Source organism: Lutra lutra, chromosome 10 (genome assembly GCF_902655055.1).
Source record: "Lutra lutra chromosome 10, mLutLut1.2, whole genome shotgun sequence".
Lineage (NCBI taxonomy): Eukaryota > Metazoa > Chordata > Mammalia > Carnivora > Mustelidae > Lutra > Lutra lutra.
The window spans coordinates 59,785,959-59,806,063 of NC_062287.1; the positions used below are offsets into that span (position 1 = coordinate 59,785,959).

General features: G+C 38.8%; 2 protein-coding genes across 2 annotated transcripts; both read right to left on the reverse strand.

Moving 5' to 3' along the window:
- Positions 1 to 10,650: 10,650 nt before the first annotated feature.
- Positions 10,651 to 11,595, reverse strand: LOC125079741 (olfactory receptor 51V1-like). The gene has a single exon (XM_047693511.1). It carries the CDS (start codon positions 11,593 to 11,595, stop codon positions 10,651 to 10,653), a length of 945 nt encoding a protein of 314 aa, XP_047549467.1.
- A 6,945-nt stretch (positions 11,596 to 18,540) lies between these two features.
- Positions 18,541 to 19,500, reverse strand: LOC125079742 (olfactory receptor 51G2-like). The gene has a single exon (XM_047693512.1). It carries the CDS (start codon positions 19,498 to 19,500, stop codon positions 18,541 to 18,543), a length of 960 nt encoding a protein of 319 aa, XP_047549468.1.
- Between the last annotated feature and the right edge of the window lie 605 nt (positions 19,501 to 20,105).

Below are 20,105 nucleotides of genomic sequence, written 5' to 3' on the forward strand. Positions count from 1 at the left end.
TCCTCCTACCCCTTACCCACCGGTTCTCTATAAGTCTGTTTCTTGGTTTGTCTTTCTCTTTCTTTTTGTTTCCCCTTTGCTCCTCTGTTTTCTTTCTTAAATTCTACATATGAGTGAGCTTATAGGGTGTTTGTGTTTCTCTGAGTTATTTCACTTAACATTACACTCTCTAGTTCCATCCATGTCATGGCAAATGGAAAGATTTCATTCTTTTTTATGGCTGAATGAGATATCTCATTAGCCATGTGATATATCTAAATATCTACATCTATATGTAGATATAGATATAATCCTAAAATGTTATGCATTCACCTATTGATGGACACTTGAGCAGCTTCCATAGTTCAGATATTGTGAGTCATGCTGCGATAAGTACAAGGGTACATGCATCTCTGAATTAACATTTCTGTATCTGGGGGATAAATACCCACCAGCACAATTTCTGGATCTTAGGTAGTTCTATTTTTAATATTTTGAGGTACTTCCACACTGTTTTCCACTGTGGCTTTACTAGTTTGCTTTCCCACCAAAGTGCAAGAGTTTTCCTCTTCCTCCACATCTTTGTCGACACTTGCTTCATGTGGTTTTGATTTTAACCATTCTGACAGCTGTGAGGTGATATCTCACTGTAGTTGAGATGTGCATTTCCCTGATGATGAGTAACATTGAGCATCTTTTTTCATGTGTCTGTTGGCCATCTGGCTGCCTTCCTTACAAAAATGGCTGTTCATGTGTTCTGCCCATTTTTAAATGGATTATTTTTGGGTGGTGTTGAGTTCGATCAGTTCTTTATATATTTTGGATAGTAACCTTTATCTGATATCTCATTTGCAAATATGTTCTCCCATTCAGTAGGTTGCCTTTCAGTTTTGTTGATTGTTTCTTTCACTGTACAGAAACCTTTTATTTTGATGTAGTCTGAATAGTTTATTTTTACTTTTATTTCCCTTGCATCAGGGGAACTATCTAGAAAAATGTTGCTGTGAGTGATGTCAGGGAAATTAGTGCCTGGACTCTCTTCAAGGATTTCTGTACATTGATTTTGTATTCTGTGATTTTATTGAGTTCATTTATCAGTCTTAATGGCAGAATCCTTAGGGTTTTGGTGGATTCCTTCAGCTTTTCTCTATATAGTATCATGTCATCTACAAATAGAGTTTTACTTCTTCCTTATAAATTTGGATGCCTTTTGTTTCTTTATGTTGTCTAATTGCTGTGGCTAGGACTTCCAGTACTGTGTCAAATAAAAGTGGTGAGAGTGGACATCCTTATCGTGTTTCTGACCATAAGGGAAAAGCTTTCCATTTTTCACCATCAAGTACGATGTTAGCTGTGGATTTTTCATATAAAGCCTCCATTATGCTGAGGTAATTTCTTTCTACACCAACTTTTCAGTGCTAGAGGGTTTTATCGTGAATGGAATTGGTTTTATCATGGATGGAATGGTTGTACTTTGTCAAATGCTTTTTCTGCATCTACTGAAATGATTATATGGTTTTTATACTTTGTCTTATTGATATGATATATCCCTTTGATTGTTTTCAGAATATTGAACCACCTGGCATACCAGGAATAAATCCCACTTGATTGTGGTGTATGATTTTTTAAAATATATTTTTGAGGGGCACCTGGGTGGCTCAGTGGGTTAAGCCTCTACCTTCAGCTCAGGTCATAATCTCAGTGTCCTGGGATCAAGCCCTGCATCAGACTCTCTGCTCAGCGGGGATCCTGCTTCCCCCTCTCTCTTTGCCTGCTGCTCTGCCTACTTCTGATCTCTATCTCTCTGTGTCAAATAAATAAGATCTTAAAAAAAAAAAAACGAAAATCCAAAACAAATTTAAAATATATATATATTTTTTTCTTTTTTTGAATGTGGTCTGCCAATATTTTGTTGAGGATTTTTGCATCTGTCTTCATGAGAGATATTGCCTGCAGTTCTCTTTTTTTATGGTGTCTTTATTTGGTTATGGTATCAGGGTGATATTGGCCTCATAGAATAAATTTGGAAGTGTTCCTTTTTCTTCTATTTTTTGGAATAATTTGAGAAGAATAGATATTAGCTCTTCTTAACCATTTGGTAGAATTCACCTGGGACACCCTCTGGTCCTGGACTTTTCTTGGTGGAAGGTTTCTATTTTTTGTTTTTTTATTTTGTTTTGTTTTGTTTTTTACTGATTCTATTTCATTGCTCTTAATTTGGTCTGTCCAAATTTTCTATTTCTTACTGCTTTAATTTTGGTCATTTATATATTTCTAGGAATTTACCCATTGATCCTATGTTATCCAATTTGTTGGCATATAAATTTTCATATTTTGTTGCAATTGTTTGTATTTCTGAAGTGTTTATTGTTATTTCTTCTCTTTCATTAGTGATTTTTTTCTTTTTTTTTTTTTTATTTGGGGCCTTTCTGTCTCTTTCCTTTCTTTCTTTCTCTCTTTCTTTCTTTTTTTTTTTTTCTTTTCATGAATCTGGCTAGATATTTATGAATTTTTTGATCTTTACCAAGAACCTGCTCCTAGTTTCATTTATCTGGTTTTTTTTTAAGTTCCTTGTTTTTTTAAGGTTTTATTTATTTATTTGTTCAAGAGAGAAGGAGATAGGAAAAAAGAGAGAGAGAGAAAGCAGGAGGTGGGGAGGAGAGGGAGAGGGATAAGAAGACTCTGTACTGAGCACAGAGCCCCATGTAGGGCTTGATATTTCCACCCCTAGATCATGATGGAGCTGAAACCAAGAGTTTGATGGTCAACCAACTGAGCCACCCAAGCACAACTGAACCACCCAGGTGCCCCTCTTTTTAATTTAATTTAATTTTTTTAGTTTCTATATCATTTATTTCTGTTCTAATCCTTATTTATTTTCTTTTGCTGGGTCTGGGTTTTGTTTGTTCTTCTAGCTCCTTTAGGTGGGAAGACAGGTTGTTTATTTGAGATTTTTCTTGCTTCTTGAGGTAGGCCTGTATTGCTATAAACTTCTCTCTTAGAACTACTTTTGCTACATCCCAAACATTTTGGAACTTTGTGTTCTCATTTTCATTTGTTTCCATGTATTTTTTTTTCTTCTTTTATTTTCTGGTTGATGTATTCATTGTTTAGTAGCATGTTATTTAACTTCCATGTATTTGTGGCCTTTCCAGATTTTTTTCTTGTGGTTGACTTCTACTTTCATAGGGTTGTGATCAGAAAAGATGAATTATACTATTTCAGTTTTGTAAAAGTGTTTGAAATGTGCTTTTTGGCTTAATCTGTGATCTATCAGAGAATGTTTTATGTTTTATGTTTGTGTTTATGTTTTATGTTTAATGTTTTATGTACACTTAAAAAGAAGGCATATTCTGCTGTTTTAGGGTGGAATGTTCTCAAATGTCTATTAAATCCATCTAGTCCTTGGGCGCTTGGGTGGATCAGTGGGTTAAGCCTCTGCCTTGGGCTCAGGTCATGATCTCAGGGTCCTGGGATGGAGCCCCGCATCGAGCTCTCCGCTCAGCAGGGAGACTGCTTCGCCTGAACTTCTCTCTGCCTACCTCTCTGCCTACTTGTGATTTCTGTCTGTAAAATAAATAAATAAAATCTTTAAAAAAAAAATCCATCTGGTCCAGTTTCTCAGTCAAGACCACCATTTCCTTTATTTTCTCTTTGGATGATCTGTCCATCAATATAAGTGGGGTATTAAAGTCCCCTACTATTATTGTATTATTATCAGTTACATTATTGACGTTTGTTACTAATTGTTTTATATATTTGAGTGCTCCCATATTGGGTGTATAAATATTTACAACTGTTATATTCTCTTGTTGGATTGTTCCCTTTGTTGTTCCATAGTGTCCCTCTTTGTCTCTTCTTACAGTCTTTGTTTTGAAGTCTATTTTGTCCAATATAAGTACTGCTACCCTAGTTTTCTTTTGATATCCATTTGCATAATAAATATTTCTCTATCCCCTCACTTTCAATCTGTAGGTGTCTTTCAGTCTGATATGTGTCTCTTTTACGCAGCATATAGGTGGGTCTTGTTTTTTAATCCACTCTGTAATCCCGTGTCTTTCGATTGGAGCATTTATTTCATTTACATTCAAAGTAATTACTGATAGATATGTATTTATTGCCATTTTGCTACTTGTTTTGTGGTTGTTTCTATAGATTTTCTGTGATCTTTTTCTCTTGCTCTCTTTCATGGTTGGTTTGCTTTCTTTAGTAATACACTCAGATTCTTTTCTCTTTATTTTTTGCATATCTATTACTGGTTTTTGACTTGTGGTTACCATCTTCTGCATATTGCAGTCTATATTAAGTTGATGGTTGTTTAAGTTTGAACCTATTCTTCTCTCTCCACCATGTTTTAGGTATATGGTGTGATATTTTACATTCTTTTGTCTTATGGATCCCTTGATTGATTTGTATAAAAATACTTATTTTGTTGATTTTGTGTTTTTTTTGTTTTTATTTGTTTGTTTTTTTTCTTTTTATAGTTTCACTTATGGTCTTTCCTTTCTACTCAAGTGTACCCCTTAATATTTCTTGTAGGGATTGTGTAGCAGTCATGAATATCATGAACTTTTTCTTAAAGAAAAACTTCAAGAGTTTTTCTAAGAAACTCTTTATCTTCCTTTCTAGTCTGAATAATAGCCTTGCTGAAAGGAATACTCTTGGGTGTAGATTTTTCCCTTTCAGCACTTTGAATATATCATGCCACTTCCTTCTGGCCTGCAAAGTTTTGCCTGAAAAATCTGCTCATAGCCTTATGGGGTCTCCTCTTATAGGTAACTGTGTTCTTTTCTCTTGCTGGCTTTTTTTTTTTTTTTTAACGATTTTATTTATCTATTTGACAAAGGAAGAGTGAGAGAACACAAGTAGGGAGAGCAGCAAAGGGAGAGGAGGAAGCAGAAGCACGCTCCCCACCTAGCAGGAAACCTGACTTGGGCCTCAATCCCAGGACCCTGGAATCATGACCTAAGCTGAAGGCAGATGATTAACTGACTGAGCCACTCAGGTGCCCCTCTCTTGCTGCCCTTAAAGTTCTTCCTTTATCACTGCTTTCTGCCATATTAATTACTATTTGTATTGATATGGACCTCTTTCTGCTGAATTTCTGGGGGGATCTCAGTGCCTCCTGGATCTAGATATCTGTTTCCTTTCACAAATTTGGGAAGTTTCAGCTATTATTTTTTCAAATAAAATTTCAGTCCCCTGCCTTTTCTCTCTTGTTTTTCTGGGATCCCTATAATGTGGATGTCATTATGGTTGATGGAGTCCCTGAGCTCCCTAAAACTATTCTCAATTTGCATAATTTTCTTTCTTCTCCTTTGCTCAGCTTGACTACTTTCCATTACTTTGTCTTCCAGGTCACTAATTCATCCCTCTGCTTTACTAGCCTGCTATTTTTTTCCATCAAGTGTATTTTTAATTTCATTTATTGTGTTCTTCAACTCTGATTGGTTATTTTTTTAATCTTTGTGTTAAGGTCTCACTGATGTTCTCTACTCTTCTCAAATCCAGTGAGTATCTTTATGAGCATTACATTAAATTCTCTATCAGGCAATTACTTGTATCTGCTTTGCTTAGTTGTCTGCTATGTTTTTTTCCCTATTCTTTCATTTGGGACATAGTTCTCTGTCTCCTCCTTTTGTCTCACTATAAGTTTGCTTTTCTGTGTTAAAAAGTCAGCTACTTCCATTGCTCTTCAACAATGATAGCTTTATGAAGGAGAGGTCCCATAGTATCCTGCAGTGCAGTGTCTCCTGTTCCCTAGGATCTGGCACTTCAGGGAGTGTCTCTTGTGTTATATGTACTCTACTATTGTGTCTTGACCTCTTTTTCTTTAATTCTAGTTGTCTGCAGTGGCTCTTTGTCTATTGTGGCTAGTGCTTTGTCACCAGCTTGGGTAGGTGTGTTTTAACAAGGTGTGCAACAGTCTGCTTGCAAAATGAGACCTGCCCCTGCCACCAAGAGAACTGAGGTCATGCAAAACATGTGGGTTGGAAGATAGGGTATTATCTGGATTTGAGTTGGTCTTCTGGAAGAGGAGAACAGTGTGGGGACTAAAGTGAGCATGCCTGGAAGGGCAGATGTGTCAAAGCACAGGAGAAGCAGAGCTTGATAAAAAGCAAGTTAGGTAGCAAGTGTCAGCACTGTCTTGGTCCTCAGGTGACCCTGGTTTATGCCGGGGAACAGAGGATGGAAATGGTGCCTGCCAGCATCTTTGTTTCTGCAGGGGCTTCCAGATGACCTAACTCTCTGAGGTGTGCTCTGAGACTAAAACAAAAAACAAAAACAAAAACAAAAACACTCTTCTTCCCACCTGCTCCTAGTGTTTCTCAAATTGCTGCTTCTGTGCTATCTGCATGCACTATTTGTATGGCTGTCTCTTTAAGGACAGGGACTCCAATTCTAATACTCTCCAGGCTCTCCCACAACCCAGCATGCTGATTTTTTTTTTTTTAATTCTAGGTTTTAAGTGTCACTGGTTATTAAGAACTCACAAAATTTGTCCCCTCTTGCTTTCAAAGAAAAAAGTTATGGGGATCTATCCTCCCTTTTGAGGGCTCCCTGGTGTGAAAGTCTATTTTCTATCCTGTTTCATGCTACTGGCTCCATCCCCACCATAGACGATGAAGGTCAATTTCACTTCCAAACTGAATCTTTGCCCTTCTTCTACTTTTTGATGAGGGCTTTTCTCTATCTTTATTTTGGAATTTGTTCTGCCAGTCTTTGGATCACTTTCTCTATTATTTACACAGATATAGCTGTTATCTAGTGGTATCCCTGGGATGAGGAGAACCTAGGGTCCTTCTACTCACAATCTTTCTAGCTGACTTCCTCTGTCTCCTTTTACTTAGCAGAAGCATTTAAGTTTCTTTAAATCAAGAGGTAGCTTTATAAAAAGGGATTCAAGTGAGTAGTTTGAACATAACATGGACCTAATCTCTCTCTTTCTTCTCCAGTTCTGTTTTGCTTCTTTACTGTTGGTTCCATTATTAGCAGGCATCCTTTTCAAAAGACCAAGGAGAAAATTCTTAAGAATGTTTATGTCAGCATAACTTGGCATCAGGGAAATACAAACCAAAACTACAATGAGATATCACCTCCCACCAGTCAGAATGGTTAAAATTAACAAGTCAGGAAACAATAAATATTGGTGAGAATGCAAAAAAGAGAACTCTCTTACACTGTTGGTGGGAATGCAAGCTGGTATAGCCACTTTGGAAAACAGTATGGCGGTTCCTCAAGATGTTAAAAACAGAGCTACCCTATGACACAGTGATTGCTTTATATCCTTGTACTCTCAACTCTAGCCATTTAAATGGATATTCAAGATACCTATGAAAGATAGGTAGATCACTTTATGGTACCTGTTTCAAACCTGTTTTGCCTCTTTGTGCCACAATGTTCAGGAGGTGGGGTGGCATATCTGTTTATCTTTTAACTCTGTATCTGTAGAACTGAGCCTAGTACCTGCCAAAGGGTTGTTGAAAGAATGAATGAATGATATCTAGGATTCATAAAGTAGAAATGAAAATATTGCTTCTTGTGACTTTCATTCTGCTATATGGTAGTTTTTCAAGACATCTTGCCTGGACTGAACTGCTGCTTGAATGTAGATAAAGAATGTAGATAAAGGAAACATGGAGAAATAGAGAACAGAATTGCTATGATTTAGACAAAAAAAGCCCAGCAGAGATAGAGATAGGAATAGGCATATTAAAAGATTGACTGGAATGGTTATTTATTGATTTGGCATTGTCAGAATGATTTACTATGACTTAATAAGAAGTTTGTGACTTTGCAGTACTAAATATATTGACTATATTAAATATTTAGCAAGGATATCTTCTGTAATATATTATAGGAATATATGGCTTTAAGTTTATACCATCCTCGAAGACTTGTGGAATCTCACTTTGTTATTGCACACTGCTATTTAGTGTTTCATAATATTCCAAGATTCTATCAAGGAGAATGGAACTAATTGGTCACACGACTGTTTCATTTTTACTTTTTCTTTTTCATACTTACCATTGTGTTTCTTTGGTCCTTGGATGTTATCACAGCTCTCATGCAACTAGTTTTAGCTCCCCACTCTCCCTGTAATATACTAAGCTAAGAGATGGTGGTTCTGTTCCCCCAAATAAATCTAATACCATTACATATGTACAGATCACATCAAGCTGATATGCATTAAAAAGCACTAATCTTTAATAACAAAGTGGAGTCAAGAAATTTTCTAAATTTAGACTTGTAAATTAGACTTGTAAGTAAACTTGTAAATTATTCCTCAAGTTATTATATTTTAAGCTTTAAAATATGTTTTTAAGGTTAATAAATCAATAATTTAGAAATAATAGATTTTAATCTCAATAACCTCGAGTTTATTGACTGAGGCTAATACTATTCTTTTTTTTTTTTTTTAAGAGAAAAGATACCTTGTCATGTTACTGTCCTTCTTCCAAAATTTTATCCTACACAAATCATTTCCAGGGACCTTCCTCAGTCTTAGCATGGCTTATTTGGAGGGCAGAGAATTAACCCACTCTTGGATTCAAGTACATCTATACCAAAATGTATTTAAGAAAATGAGATTTCCCAGTGGGTTTCCAGCCTCCCCTTATTGTACATTGTATTGTCGGTCTCTCTTGTAGTAGTACATTTGGAGAAGTCTCTAGGAAACTATACTTCTCAGTGGCTCCTAAATGGTTCATTAGAGTGCAGCTCGTTTGTCTTTCTAGATATCCATGGTACTGATATTCAGCACTTCCCTCAGGAAGTCTACTGGTAGTATCCTCAACATAGAGCTGTTTCTCCTTTCCTTTCCCAGTCCCATGGTACTGAGTCACTCTCAGAATGTCAAAGCTGGGACTATGTCTCTCCACTACAGGAGTTCAGTGGCACAGGGTTCATGGTACAGAGTAAGTTCACAGCAACCTGGCTAATGCCCTAAATGTTCGTCCCTTCCGAAACAGGGAAGGCTCCCTCCAAAGGGTTAGGGGAATCATGGCAAACAAGTTCTGCAATGGGCTCCAGAAAGACTCTTTCATGACTGAGAAATGTTTGGTCCTATCCCAGTGCAAGTTCGTCAGACTCTGAATGCTCCATCCTAGGCTGAGGCAAACCTAAAATGCATGGAGCGGGGGAGAGGATCTTTAAAGAATTATCTCATCCTGATCTCTAGAACTGACCACTTAGAACTCGAACAAGGCAAAACCTTATGGTCTGTATGTTAGAATGAATATTTGAGACTGGGAGGCTTTCCAGGCAGTGTATGAGGAGAAAGTGAAGCACAATCACTGGAAACAGCAACATAAACATTAGGTGCTATAAGACTGTAGGTGTTTCTGTGTTTCTGAAATTTAATATCTAAAGCAGAAGTTACAAAAATTTGAAAAAGGAGGATTTGTGTGTCATGCTAAGAAATTTCAACCCTCGTATGGGTGGCATGTGGTAGCATTTCTCCTTCTGTGTATGACACATTTCACTAACATAATGTTGTCCAGATTTATCCATATTCTCACAAAGGACAGAATTATCTTCTTTTTAAAGGTAGAATAAAGGGCACCTGGGTGGCTCAGTCACTTGAATATACAACACCTGATCTCATCTCATATCTTGATTTTAGGGTTCTGAGTTGAAGCCATACATTGGGCTCTTCACTGGGTGTAGAGCCTACTTAAAAAAAATTTAACGTGGTATAATATTCCATGATAGGTGTCTGCTGTAATTTGTTTATCCATATGTCTGTGAATGAACACTTAGGTTGAACACAGGTTAGTCTGTCTCGGCTATTGTGAATAATACTGCAGTGAACATGAGAGTGCAAGTATCTCTGTTTTCATTTCCTTTGAACAAGTACCTAGAAATGGGATTGCTGGATCATATGGTCATTCTTTTTTTAACTTTTTTAAAAAAAGATTTTGTTTAACTGAGGGAGAGAGACAGAGAGAATGAGCTAGAGAGAGAAGGAGCAGAGGAAAGAGGGAGAAAGAAGCTGTCTCCGCTGAGTTAGGAGCCTGATGCTTGGCTCGATCCTGGGACTCCTGGACCATGACCTGAGTTGAAGGCAGATACTTAGCTGACCGAGCCACCCAAGCATCTGAGAAGGATTACATATTTTTTTTTTTATTCTACACATCTTTTAATGAATCTGTGTTAAATTTCTAATGGGGAAAAATAATAGAGGAGGAGGAAGACTCAATATCATAGATTCAGTTGCCCTTCGCCTCACCCTTAGGAAGGAGAAAAAGTCCAGTATCACTCCATTATATTTTGCTATAAGGACTGTTATTTGAAGAATCTAAACAATAAATATACTACAAGAATTTTAGGTAGAGGTGTGTCTAAATGGAAATAAAATATTGATGAACTGAAGTCATAATCTTCATATGGTTTTAAGAATATTTCAATAAGATGCAAAGACAGGTGTTCTCATGCCCATAATGGCTATGATTATCCTACAGCAGAATTTCAGGAATGTCAATTTTTTTTGACAAAAACTAGTTCTATCTTGCTTCTTGCATTAAAAAGCCTCTTAAGTTCTTTAATACTTAAATTCTCTTTAAACAACAAAATGTTTTAGATATTATTCAGATTATAAACTGCTGCACCCATGAAGAATACCATTACTCTTTTGACATTAAAACATTCCAGTGAGTAAATCCAAAGCTTCTACTTCAATTTCAGGGAAAACCACTGCTTCATCCTGCTTCGGATCTGCTGGGTCTTTACACTGTAGATAATTGGATTCATCAGGGGTGGAAAGAGAATATAGATATTGCCCATAAGCACATGAACAGAAGGTGAGAGATGCTTGCCAAAGCGGTGCACCATGGTGAGGCCAATGATGGGGATGTAAAAGACCAGGACAGCACAGATGTGGGACACACAGGTCTGCAAGGACTTGAGCCTCTCTTCCCGGGATGCAATTGCCAACACTGTGTGCAAGATGAAAACATAGGAGATGAGAATGAGCACAGCATCCAACAACAAGGTACAAATGACCAGAGCCAGGGCATAGAAGCTATTGAAGCGGATGTCAGAGCAGGCGAGTTGGAGTAGGTCCTGGTGCAGGCAGAAAGAGTGGGAGAGGATGTGGGGGCGACAGTAATGGAAGAACTTCAGGCGAATGATGACAGGAAGAATGGACAATGCACTTCTCATCAAAATCACCACCATGACATGAATGACTCTGTTGTTGGTCAGGATGGATGTGTAGCGTAGAGGATTGTGGATTGCAATGAAGCGATCAAAGGCCATGGCCAGAAGGACTCCAGACTCTGTGCCAGAGAGACCATGGATAAAATAAGTCTGTGAAATGCAGGCATCCAGACCAATCTCCTGGCTGAGCCCCCACAGGACCCCCAGCACCGTGTGCACTGTGGAAAGCCCCATGCACAGGTCAGTGAGGGCCAGCATGGCCAGGAAGTAGAACATGGGCTCATGCAAGCTCCACTCTGTCCAGATCACATGCAGCACCAGGCAGTTTCCCAGGAAAACCACAGCATAGATGGAGGAGAAGGGAATTGAAAACCAGGGATAGTACTGGTCTAGGCCAGGGAACCCTGTGAGAATGAATACCGAGGAATTGATAATGGAAGCAGAAGAAGCAGACATGATTATGTGAAAGTAATTTTCCAGAGAAGATCGATATTTACTGACGAGTTTTGTCCAATGATCTGCTGTGTTGAGAGCTGTTGAGTGTGACATAGCTACTCACACTGTAGCACAGGTAAGGCACATTGTAGAATCCCATGGAAGATCCACTCTACAGGAGAAGCCACAGCCCAGGATGATTTCCCAAGAAAGCTCCTTGATACTAGGTCTCAGGTTGTTGAAGCAACTCAATGTTCTGACAATTTGGGGCAAATTAGTTCATTAACTTCATTTTCTTTTAGTCCCTCTGAGTCACTTTTAGGACACACAGCAGGTGACAGTGGCTGTAGTTCTTGAGAGCACAGGGCTGTTTCTGCTCTGCTGCTCCTGAGGAAGCCCCCTGCACACTGTCTTCTTGCCAGTGCTTATGGCACAGGGAGTCAGAACATCAGATTTATGAGGAAGGAATGAAGAGGATTGTGTGGCCCAGGTGGACCCGGGCTCCTGGGAGGCCACCATTCCCATCTGGAGGCTGATGCAAGTGAGAGATTCTACCCACTTACAGCAGGTTAGTAGTTTGAGTCCCAGGGAATGAGAGGAATGGGGAAATGGCAGCAGTTTTTAGGGTCTACAGATCTTTTAAGGGAGGGATGCTCACTGCATTGACTGAAATTTCAATGCCTACTCAGAAGGAGAAGATAATAAACATCCAAGGGGACAAGATATATTAGTATTCCAAATAGGTTTTATTTACCATATTTGTCTGAATCAACAAATCTTGTATATTTTAATACCATATTTCATTTTTATTTTTCACTTAATTCTTCAGTAAACATTTCTCCTTTCCTGAACCCATGAGAAAGGGTGGCCTAGAGTCCTCTCCATAACACAGGACAATTGTTTTGAGGAAAAAGACTGCCACAATCTTATTCCAATTAAAGGAAGTGAATTCCCCTTCTTTCCAGCTCCCTCAGACTTCCTGTCTCATCTAAGGGGGAAAGGGTCACAATTCACTAGACTGGGAATGCTATAGTGAATGAAGAAAGATATGAATCTGGTGGTGGCAGAGGGGGAGGAAGACCATTGTAGAAATCCCTGTGAAGGTCACAGCTCTGAGAAACAATCCCAGTAATGTCAGGTGCACAAAGATTTCATTAGAAGATTATTGTATGCTTTCCTCCTCCACCCATGTCATGAGCACACTATGAGGGCACAACAGCAGTTGTGTCCTTCCACACTGTCAGCTTTATTCAATCATAAAGCAAAGTTAAATCACAATGATAAAGCAAGTTCAGGATTCCAAGCTCAATGACAGTTCACCATGTGATTAAACTTGACTTCTTACACAGCATACAAAGCAGGACAGAAGACAAGCCACGCAACAAACAAGATAAGACAAGGGTGCAGGAAATTAAGGAACCAAATGTGAAGTTAGTTGGAGGGGCACACAGTTGGGATAAAGCCTTGGTCTGGTCCTGGTCAACTATTGGTTGTCAGTGCTTCTGATGTTCAAACAGGGAAGGATCTCTGTTCTGTTCAGAGATGGATTTGGAAGAGCCTCTAGCAGCATTTACCTTTTTCAAGTGGTCAGAGGTAGAGGGGTCAGGCCAGAAGAGTCTGAGAATTTGCTGCTAAAATCCTTTCTTTTTTTTTTTAAGTTAATTAGTATATTTATTTATTTTGAGAGAGAGACAGAGAAAGAAGACAGCAAGTGTACAAACTTGGGGAGGGGCAGAGGAAGAAGCAGGCTCCCTGCTTCTTGGGACTCTATCCCAGGACACTGAGACCATGACCTGAGCTGAAGCCAGATGTTTAACTGACTGAGCCACCCAGAAGCCCCAAATCCTTCCTTTTTTAAAGGAATTTAATCAGTTCTGGGTCTTTGCAGCCTCCTCTGGTTTTGCTTGTTATCAGTTCTGGGGTGGCAGCTGACATAGATCCTGGGGATATCTCCTAGCTGAAGGACCTTAACTGCTTGCCTCGTTGCTTGACACAGTCCCCTACTTGACATGAAAGGCTTCATTTTGCTTTCCACAACCCACCATTCCTTACCAGAAACCTAACAAGGGCCCAGTAAAATATCGATCAATCACAGCTAAAAAAAGTCTGTATAAATACAGATTTACATGCAAACAATGAATCATGGAACACTATATCAAAAATTAATGATGTATGGATATTGGGGAGGGTATGTGCTATGGTGAGTGCTGTAAAGTGTGTATACCTAGTGATTCACAGACCTGTACCCAGGGGCTAATAATACATTATATATTTATAAAAAATTAAAAAAGATATTAAAAAATGTAATGATGTATTACTGTAGAGTGACTAACATAACATGATAAAAATATATATAGATTTTCTCTAAGGAGGAACACATTGGAAAAACTAAAGTCAAAAGGGAAGTAAAGAATGATAAAGAACAAATAAAAGCAACAGCTTCTCATACCTATAGCTACAACAAACAGCTCAACTTCCAGCTACCACAAAACTTTAGTTTGTAAAAAACTCATTATCTGCAAAGCACAATAATGTGAAGCGCAATAGAGGGAGGTATGCCTGTATATTGGTCTGTAATATCCTTTTCTTGTAATATCTTTGGCTTTGGTAGCAGGGGAATGCTGGATTTATAGAGTGAATAAGGAAGTGTTCCCTCCTCTTCAATTTTTGGGAAGAGTTTGAAAAGGATTGAACAATTTAATTTTTTTTTAAAGAATTTTATTTATTTATTTGACAGAGATCACAAGTAGGCAGAGAGGCAGGCAGATAGAGAGGAAGGGAAGCAGGCTCCCTGCTGAGCAGAGAACACGAAGCTGGGGGGGGGGCTCGATCCCAGGATCCTGGGATCATGACCTGAGCGGAAGGCAGAGGCTTCTAACCCACTGAGGCGCCCCTGGGCAATTTAATTTTTAAGAGTATCAGATTCAGATTCAAATTAACTGTTACAAATCCCAGTTGTGCCACTTTCTAACTATAAGATCAATTACTAAATATCCCTAAGCTTTGGTTTCTCACCTAAAAATAAAAATTATCAGATGTCCATCTTTTGAAAAATACAAGAGATATTTATAAATTATTTAGTATTTTTTTTTGCGATTTCTTTAAATGCCCTATAATTGGTGATTGACTCTCAGAGTTTTATCATATGATTCATGTGACATGCAATTCAGAAATATACCAGTTATCATTTAATTTACCTCCATAAGAAATCATTTGTTCATAATTTTAAAATTCCAGTCATAGGGAACAGAGCTGTGGCCATATCCTCAATAGGTCTTCTCTAGCTGTCCTCTTCCATCCGAATAACTAAAATGAAAAAAAAAAAAGTTTTTGTTGAATGCTTTCTCTATTTAAACACAATTTGAATATTAGCCAACCAAATATGCTTAACTGAGTTTTAAAATCCTTCCTGTTTGAAATAATTTTTTAAAAGCATTTCCAACAAACAGGTATGTCTTCAATCATTTTATATACCTTCTTTTCCCAGAGTCTAGAGTCTTCTAATATTTTATGACTAAGAATGCCTAGTGGGTCTTAAAATATGAAATTTCAGATTTGTCTTGTGCCTATGTGAAGATGGAGAAAAGGAGAAGAAAAAAAGTATTGCAAAGCACATGCTATACTTACTGGGAAAACAGCCAATTTGTCTCAGGCTGTAGAGCAATAAATACTACCCTCTTGCCTAGTATTCCTGTGTAGCTCTTTCTGCTCTCATTCTCTATCTGCTTTCTTGCAATGTCTTTTTTTTTTTTTTTAAAGATTTTATTTATTTGACAGAGAGAGATCACAAGTGGGCAGAGAGGCAAGCAGAGAGAGAGAGGGAAGCAGGCTCCCTGCAGAGCAGAGAGCCCGATGTGGGACTCCATCCCAGGACCCTAAGATCATGACCTGAGCCGAAGGCAGAGGCCTAATCACTGAGCCACCCAGGTGCCCCCACTTGCAATGAGTGTCTTATGGCACAGCTTCTGGAAGGACAACTCAGAAAATCTCAGCTTTTAAATTACTTGCTGGCTTGGGCAGCTCTTGTCAATGTATCTTGGGTTCTCTTTGCTACTTCTGTGATATATTAAGAAACAAAGAATTTTTGCTAATTCTTAACCCACTGATCTACCCAAGCACCTCTGATTTTTGCTAATTCTTAATCCACCTTGGAGAGAATTATCTGAAAACTTTTTAATGTATGTCTGAGGGAAATCTAATATTTGCACCGTACATATCTACTGTTCTTGCTATATAGATATAGATCTATAGATCTAAATCATTTTGTTCCTCACATGAATCTCATTTCTCTGCCTCCCAGTTTTAGTTTCAATAATGACTAAGCACCCCAAATCACATAGTCCACTCACTTTACTATTAGGTGATTTGTGGTTATATTTAGAGATTTGAACAATGAAAATTTTTCCTTTGGTCTCCCCGTTGTCCAGCTATTTGGCTGTAGAAATTTAGTTTCTGAGAACCTTTTTTTCCACATGGCTAAAAAGGACACTTAGCAATTGGACCAGTAACGAGGTCCTAAAGGCAGGGAGGGACAATTTTATACACAGGATTCTGCAATTCAGGGTAGAGTGCTAATAGGAGCATTTACCCCCATTCCAGGACTACTACTACTTTGGCATTTGAAATAGTTGAAAAGATCTTATCTTATTTAAACTGTCTGTTACGGGCCTTCTGAAGGAACAATCTCTCTACTCCCTTATCCTTCTCTGAGTCCATTTAAAACTAAATACTTTCTAGGGGCACCTGGGTGGCTCAGTGGGTTAAGCTGCTGCCTTCGGCTCAGGTCATGATCTCAGGGTCCTGGGATCGAGTCCCGCATCGGGCTCTCTGCTCAGCAGGGAGCCTACTTCCCTCTCTCTCTCTGCCTGCCTCTCTGTCTACTTGTGATCTCTGTCTGTCAAATAAATAAATAAAATCTTTAAAAAAAATAAAACTAAATACTTTCTCATTCTCTCTTAATCTTGATTTCCCTGTGGTTTTATTCTCTGACCACTGCTCATTCTTTCTTACTTTTAAATCCTTGGGGGGAGGGGGGTGGGACTCAATCAATCCTTGGGCAATAAAATCCATTTCATTGTTTTAAAAGTCACTTACATACTAATTATTAACACATCTGTGTTTGAAGCTCTGATCTCTTTCCTCAGTTTCAGAACTATATACTTATTTGTGTACATAGTTATTTAATTACCTACAGAAAACTCACACAAAGATATATAGAATTGAATTCCTCATCTTCTTATCCATCTTTATTTATAGTGTCAGTAAAATGTGCCATCATCTACCCGGTCATTAAAATCGGAAAAAAATAAAATAAAAAAGCCTAAATTGAGATAGATTGTGGAAAAAGGCATATTCAGCAACTAAATGTAGTGATTAGTGATTCTGCATTGATTTAGTGCCATTAATTATGGCTATTAAAGACAGACAAACAAGCAGATATCTTTAAATAACAGAAACTTTTTGTTTATAGTAAACATGTAGTATGGATGTTTTCCTAGAACATGTCACCAGAAGAAATACTTTCTGTTTTGGGTTTCTCACCCAGATTTTGTTTCATCATTATGAATTCCAATTATAGTATATATTGTAGTGTGTCTATTGGTATTTCAAGAGGTAAGTAAATGATATGAGACTATTTAGTCCTTGTTCTGCTCATCTGTCTTTTACTTACATTAGATTTTTCAAAGTTATAATTTTTTCCTGTATTTTGTGTTATAATACCCAGCCACTTGCTATTTCTGTTCCTGACTGTATCTCTAAATTTCCCTCCTAATCTAAGTGAGGATGCTAAAAGGGAAGATTTTATGACGTATATACAAAGAAATAGCCGTGCCATTCATTGCAAGGACTATAGGAATAAAATTCACCTGTTTTATTTTCAAAGCATCTTTCATTTACAGTTGTGCTCAAGACTGATGAGATTTTTAGAAAAAAAAAATTAAAGCTAAGAGAATACAGCTTGAAATTTTTTTTCATTCTTGTTACAAAAAAATATGTGTTGGTATCTCTGGTCAGAGAAATTTGCAGTTTAAGAGCTAGATAAGCTTACCATTTTTGAAATTTATATTGAAAAGATGAAAAACAAAACAGCAAAATCCTGGAATACTCTAAAAGGGAAATTAAGCCGTCCTCATAGGCTTGGTTCTCACATATTTGGAATTACATTCATTGCTTATGAACATTTCATCCTTGCAAGTGATGCAGATTGGCTGGGTTCCAGGACCCAGAGAGGGGTCCCACGGGATCAGCCAAAAGGGGTCCTTCATTTCAAGCAGGGTAGAAATCAAACAGGAGCCCAGAGGAAGTGAGAGCAGAGTTTACTATGGATACACAGAGAGTGCAGATACATACAGAGCTTCTAGAAGACACTTTTATTCTTTCATTCTGCAAAAACTAACAAAATACCTAATGTATGGAAAGGGCAACATTTAGGAGAGGGGATGTAGTGACTTACAGGAGAAAAGGAACACTTTTTCTCATGAGGATTATTTTTAGTGGGGATTTTCCAAAATGCTTCTAATATCACTGAATTCCAAATATAGCCACCACACTACTTGCCAAAAATTCTTTCTCCTAAACTCCGAGGCAAAGCACTATGTGCACTGTTTACATTTGTAAGGTCTCTAAGTTATTCTTTCGAATTCCTTTCCCATTTCGATGGCAGTCCCCTTCATGAGCCTTAAATATTATGAATCTTTCCTCTAAAACGGAGGTTATATCTTAGTTCTATTTCTATTTATAGGGTCAATAGTAGTATTGACAGAGTAACAGAGTAAGTGTTCAGTGAAACTTTGCGTAATGAGAAATAAATGAGTACATGGTTATTTCTTCCCATGAGTGAGAACTTCTTATGAAGATGATGCTGTCTCCTTGTTACATTCTTCTCACTATAGGAATTTATGTGAAATGGCCCGTTAAACATCTATGACCAAAGTCTTTCATGCCCTCTCTCTCTCTACCAAAGACCTACTGAGCCTGAATGTCTCTGATGCCGGCCCCACGTGACGCAAAGAAGGGTAGCATCCTCAGCCGGATCTGCTTGGTCTTGATGGTGTAAACCAGTGGATTAAGCACTAGAGGTATGAGAAAGTGCAGATAGGAGAGCAGCACAGGGCTGGAAGGGGAAGCTTGCCTCCCAAATCTGTGGATCATGGACAGGCCAATCATAGGTGTGTAGAAGAGCAGCACAGCACAGATGTGGGAGACACATGTGATGAGGGCTTTGAGGTGCTCAGCTTTGGAGGCAATGGACAGCACTATTTGGAGGATCAGCATGTAGGAGAGAACAATGAGCACCGAGTCCACCCCCAGTGTGGAGAGCACTACAAAGAGACTACAGGCACTGTTGATGTGGGTGTCTGCACAGGCCAGCTTCATGACATCTGGGTGCAGGCAGTAGGAGTGGGAAAGCAGGCGATTCTGGCAGTAAGGCAATTTCTTCAGCATGATGGGGGCTGGGATGTGGAGCCCGAGGCTGCGCACCACACCGGCCAGGCCCAAGCTGGCTATACAGGGGCTCGTGAGGATGGTGCCATAGTGTAGGGGGTTGCTGATGGCCACAAAACGGTCCAAGGCCATGGTCAGCAGCATGGAGGACTCCATTATGGAGAAGGTGTGGATGAAGAAGAGCTGGGCCAGGCACATATCCACTGACACCCGCCTGAGGCCCAGCATGTAGATGAGGAGCATGGTGGGCAGAGTGGAGGCAGACAGGCCCAGGTCGGTCACTGCCAGCATCAACAGCAGATAGTACATGAGCTGGTGAAGGAAGGGCTCTGACTTCACCAGCCATAGGATCAAGTTGTTCTCTGCCAGAGAGGCCCCATACATGGCACACAGAGGGATGGAGAGCCATTTGTGCACTGCCTCAAGGCCTGGAAGGTCTGCTAGGAAGAAGAAGGTACCGGTGTGGTTGGAATCTGACATGATAGGCAGATCTCCCAGCAGAAATGCAGCCACAGACCCTGGAATCAAAGGAGTTGCTGGGTCAGAATCTGTTCTACAAACCAAGACCTTTCACTGATTCCCCAAAGTGTTTCCCTGACAACCATGGCCTTGTGGGTTGTGGAGGCATTTCCCCCAGGGTCATAGAGAAGGAGCCTTGAAACAAAGGTTAGTTTAATTTACTAGAGAAATGTTGCATTCATGGGGAGCCTGGCTTGCCAGCCTCACAACAAAATTTATCACAAAATCAGAAGTTGAAAGGTGGATCTGGAAAGGGACAAAGATAGTGTTGGTCCTAACTCTTCACTCTACCTCCTGAGACATGAACTCTAGGTCCCTGATCTGGGAGCAGAGTGCAGGTTCCTCATTTCCTATCATGTTTGTCTTCGCACTGCTTTTCAGTAGGTACTTTGGTGTGAATATCCAAATTTTGCAGACTGACATCTTTTATAATTAAAACAATATAAAATAATTCCTTCTTACATGTCAGCCCACCTGTGTGAGCACACAGATACAATCTTATCATCGATATGGCTTAAAATGTTAACCTGTGGCAAAAATTTTAAATACTTTTCCAAATACGATTC

Bases quoted from the DNA above. Each gene is read 5' to 3' on its own strand.
- LOC125079742 (XM_047693512.1), bottom strand. From the start codon at position 19,500: ATGTCAGATTCCAACCACACCGGTACCTTCTTCTTCCTAGCAGACCTT.
- LOC125079741 (XM_047693511.1), bottom strand. From the start codon at position 11,595: ATGTCTGCTTCTTCTGCTTCCATTATCAATTCCTCGGTATTCATTCTC.